The following is a 3454-nucleotide window of genomic DNA, read 5'->3' as shown; positions in this document are numbered from 1 at the left end:
ATTAATTACTTATTATTAATAACTCATTAAATAAATAAATAGACTCCCCAGACATTATCTTGTAATTCAATTTAATTAGACATGACATCAATACATATATATATATTTATCTAATATATATCTATAATACAATAATAATTAATACCAATTAACTTATTAACATATACATATGTGTTATATTATTATAGTCTACTCTAATATATTTTTTTACATATTTATATACACTGAGATCATATTTAAAGCATAATATATTTTTTTAGTTAACATTATTATTATTAATATATATATTTACAATTTAACAGTTCATTTAAATTTACTCATTTTTAATCACATTATTGTATAATATTAAGTTGATATTGAAGATTTAAATATTTACAATTTAATAAATATTAAGAAATTATTTTTTTTTTGTGTGCAGTTATTATTAATTATAATTTAATTAAACAAAATATTTTAATGACATAGCAGTCTTGATAATAAAGACATTTGGCACGATAATAAGCTCTAAATTAATTTTTTCCACTGAGAATAAGTTTTTTTAATTTATCAGGTGATATTTTTATTTCATGAAAAAATAATGGAAAAATTTTACCAAAAAAAATATTTGGAAATTTTCAAAATTTTTCTCAGCTTACTTAAAAAAAAAAAGTTTTTTAATTTATCAGGTGAATTTTCATTTCATGAAAAAATACTGGAAAAATTTTACCAAAAAAAAAAAAAAAAACATTCCTTAAAAATTTGAAAATTTTCCAAATTTTTCTCAGCTCACTTTAAAAACAAAGTTTTCTAATTTATCAAGTGAATTTTCATTTCATGAAAAAATACTGGAAAAATTTTCCCAAAAAAAAAAAAAAACATTCCTTAAAAATTTGGAAATTTTCAAAATTTTTCTCAGCTCACAAAAATAACCGCTAAAATAATTAATTAGGTAAAATTTCCTCGCCATCATCATCAACAGGCACAGTAGAGTGATTATAGAGCCCCTGAGCCATCAACTGAAGAGCAAGTGGATTTTTCTTCCCACTAGATTTCTTAATCTTAGCGCGTTTGTTCTGGAACCAAATTTTGATCTGCGCTTCATTGAGACCCAACTCGCGAGAAAGTTGCTGGCGCCTTGGTTCAGTAAGATACCGATTTTCATTGAACTCAGTCTTCAATCTAGCGAGTTGTTCCGCGCTGAAAGCAGTCCTGGGTCTTTTGTCTTCAGGGGTTGGTTTGTCCGAGTCGGCTCTTTTTACTCTCCTAGTTCTAGGGCCTAAAATACAAAGTACGTAACAATAAAAAATTACCACCAAAAATCTCAACTAAAAAGAAAGAATACGAAGGAATATCAAAATTCAACTCACCAGAAGAAGGTCTGTCAGAATATCTAGTGCAATAAACCCAAGCGGGCCACAAACTTGGATTACTACTGGTAGAACTAGGAAGACTGTCTCCGCTGACGGATTCCGCAGCAGTGGAGGCGGCTGATGACAAGGAGGGTGTTCCGGTGAGAGATCCCGTGAGCGAGCTGCGGTTGCTGGCGAGGCTCTCAAGACTGCCACTTCTGCTCAGGCCAGAGTGCCTTTGGATTGGAGACGAGTCTCCGAAGTACTCTCTATCGCGGTGAACCGCGTAACTCGAACTGAGCGCCAGGATTTTGGCTGTAGAGTGTGATAAGTCCTTAGGGTTTGACGGAGATTTGCACTTGGTGGGACTAATATGAGACTTGGTGCTTAGAATTGCACTGCGGCCGAATTCCGGACGGAGGATGTTCACAATGCTGAACCTTAGAGGTGGGTCGTTGTCCTGGACCGGTTGGTGCTGGGTAGAAATGGTAGAAATGGTATCAACCTTAGGAGACGGCGACCTGAGCAGGTGGTTGTGGAGGTGCGAGTGGTGGCTCAAACCTAGCCTTAAACTGTAGGCACTCTCCATACTGGTCAACACTACGCTCATTTTGGTTGGTCAAAATAAAAACAAAATCAAGTGATTTAACTGATTAGTTATCAGAATGGTTGATCAGGTTGATCAGGTTGATCAGGTTGATCAGGTTGCATCAAGACACTGCACTGCACTGAACTGCACTCTGAACTGCACTTTAGTAACACTAGGTGGTACTGGGTTGAGGACAAATATTGCCGATTAGCTTGTAGACTTATTCCGTAGTGGATTGAGTGCCCTGACAGGTCAGACTGGCTGTCCATCCGTCGGAAGGTGATGTCTAAACTACGGGCCTCAAGTCCCTACTTACGGTGTCCCTTTCTCCGAGAACTCTCCACCTCTAACGGAGAAGCTGCTCTTATCCGAGGAGACTCAGGTTCTTGTCCTCTTGCTCACTCCTCCTACACTAAGCTAGACACCCTGATTGTATCTCTATTAACACCGCGGAAGACACGCCCACTGCGTCTTTACAAGCCCCCACTTTTTGGTAACAACACAGCAGTGGGGGCTCAGCCCCACTAGGATTTTATAATTCCGTCAACTAAATCTTAATCACCGTAGACCAATTCGCAATTTAAAAGTTACGCTATTGTTTTACGGAAATTCTAACTTTTTGTGAGGTCACGGGATTTAAAGCCACGCCTACTTAAACCACGCCTCCGAGAGAGATAAGTTACGCCCACTGGGCCTTTGTTCAAGCTAGATCGCGAGTTAATTCGCGATTCAAGTTCAGAACCATCTTTACATTAAGCTTAAACAGACGCAATGATAATACCGGTGAATTTATAAGGGACAAAAGCTCTGATCTGGAGTTACATAACCTACCAAAAATATATAATGTATATGTATGTATCCATTACAAAACAGGTTTTGGTATGTTGTATTTACTGCATAATTTATTAACCGCGTATTATTATCGGTTAAAAAAATTACACCGTATGAAAACGGTGGTAGGTAATTTTATTTTAAAAAAGAAATATAATGAATAAAAAGTATATAAAGGTTTTATAAAAACATCATATAATTTAGCAGACATATTTCGACGAGTGTCAAGTAATGTTTTGTGATAATTATACCAACGAAAAAACGTCGGTACACTACTATTATTTATTGAATACGGGCATTGATATCGGATGTGTGAGTGTAAGGCAATTTATTTAAAATATAATTAACTTGGGTAACTCTCAACACGCTAGATAAATGAGTACGACACATGTATATATCTTTTATATGTACACCAGATATGATTACACGCATGTCGTGATGACGAGCATTAACATGCAAATTGTTTTATCTATAATTACATCAATGTTGTTGTGGTGAGGTAGTGAGTATAGCTGCCGGAAAAAGGTGCGACAATCGGCACTTTAGACCAATCTGTTAACTATATTTATACCTACATCATTAACAACATAAATATATATCGCTTAGATAAATGGATAGTAATCAAAATAGTAATATAATAATATCAGGTGGAAAAAAAAAATATATAATACATACGTTTAATGTATATCATATGTGACACGTTATT

The 3454-nt window shown here is 35.0% G+C and overlaps 1 protein-coding gene across 1 annotated transcript; it reads right to left on the bottom strand.

Annotated features, from left to right (window-relative positions):
- Positions 1 to 864: 864 nt before the first annotated feature.
- Positions 865 to 2009, bottom strand: LOC123263714 (homeobox protein engrailed-1a-like). Its single transcript, XM_044726658.1, has 2 exons — positions 1347 to 2009; positions 865 to 1255 (listed from the first exon to the last, which is right to left on the bottom strand). Exons 1-2 carry the CDS (start codon positions 1936 to 1938, stop codon positions 921 to 923), a joined length of 927 nt encoding a protein of 308 aa, XP_044582593.1. The 5' UTR covers positions 1939 to 2009; the 3' UTR covers positions 865 to 920.
- Positions 2010 to 3454: the final 1445 nt, after the last annotated feature.

Source organism: Cotesia glomerata, linkage group LG4 (genome assembly GCF_020080835.1).
Source record: "Cotesia glomerata isolate CgM1 linkage group LG4, MPM_Cglom_v2.3, whole genome shotgun sequence".
In the NCBI taxonomy this organism is placed as follows: Eukaryota; Metazoa; Arthropoda; class Insecta; order Hymenoptera; family Braconidae; genus Cotesia; species Cotesia glomerata.
This window is presented reverse-complemented; position numbering and strand designations above follow the sequence as displayed.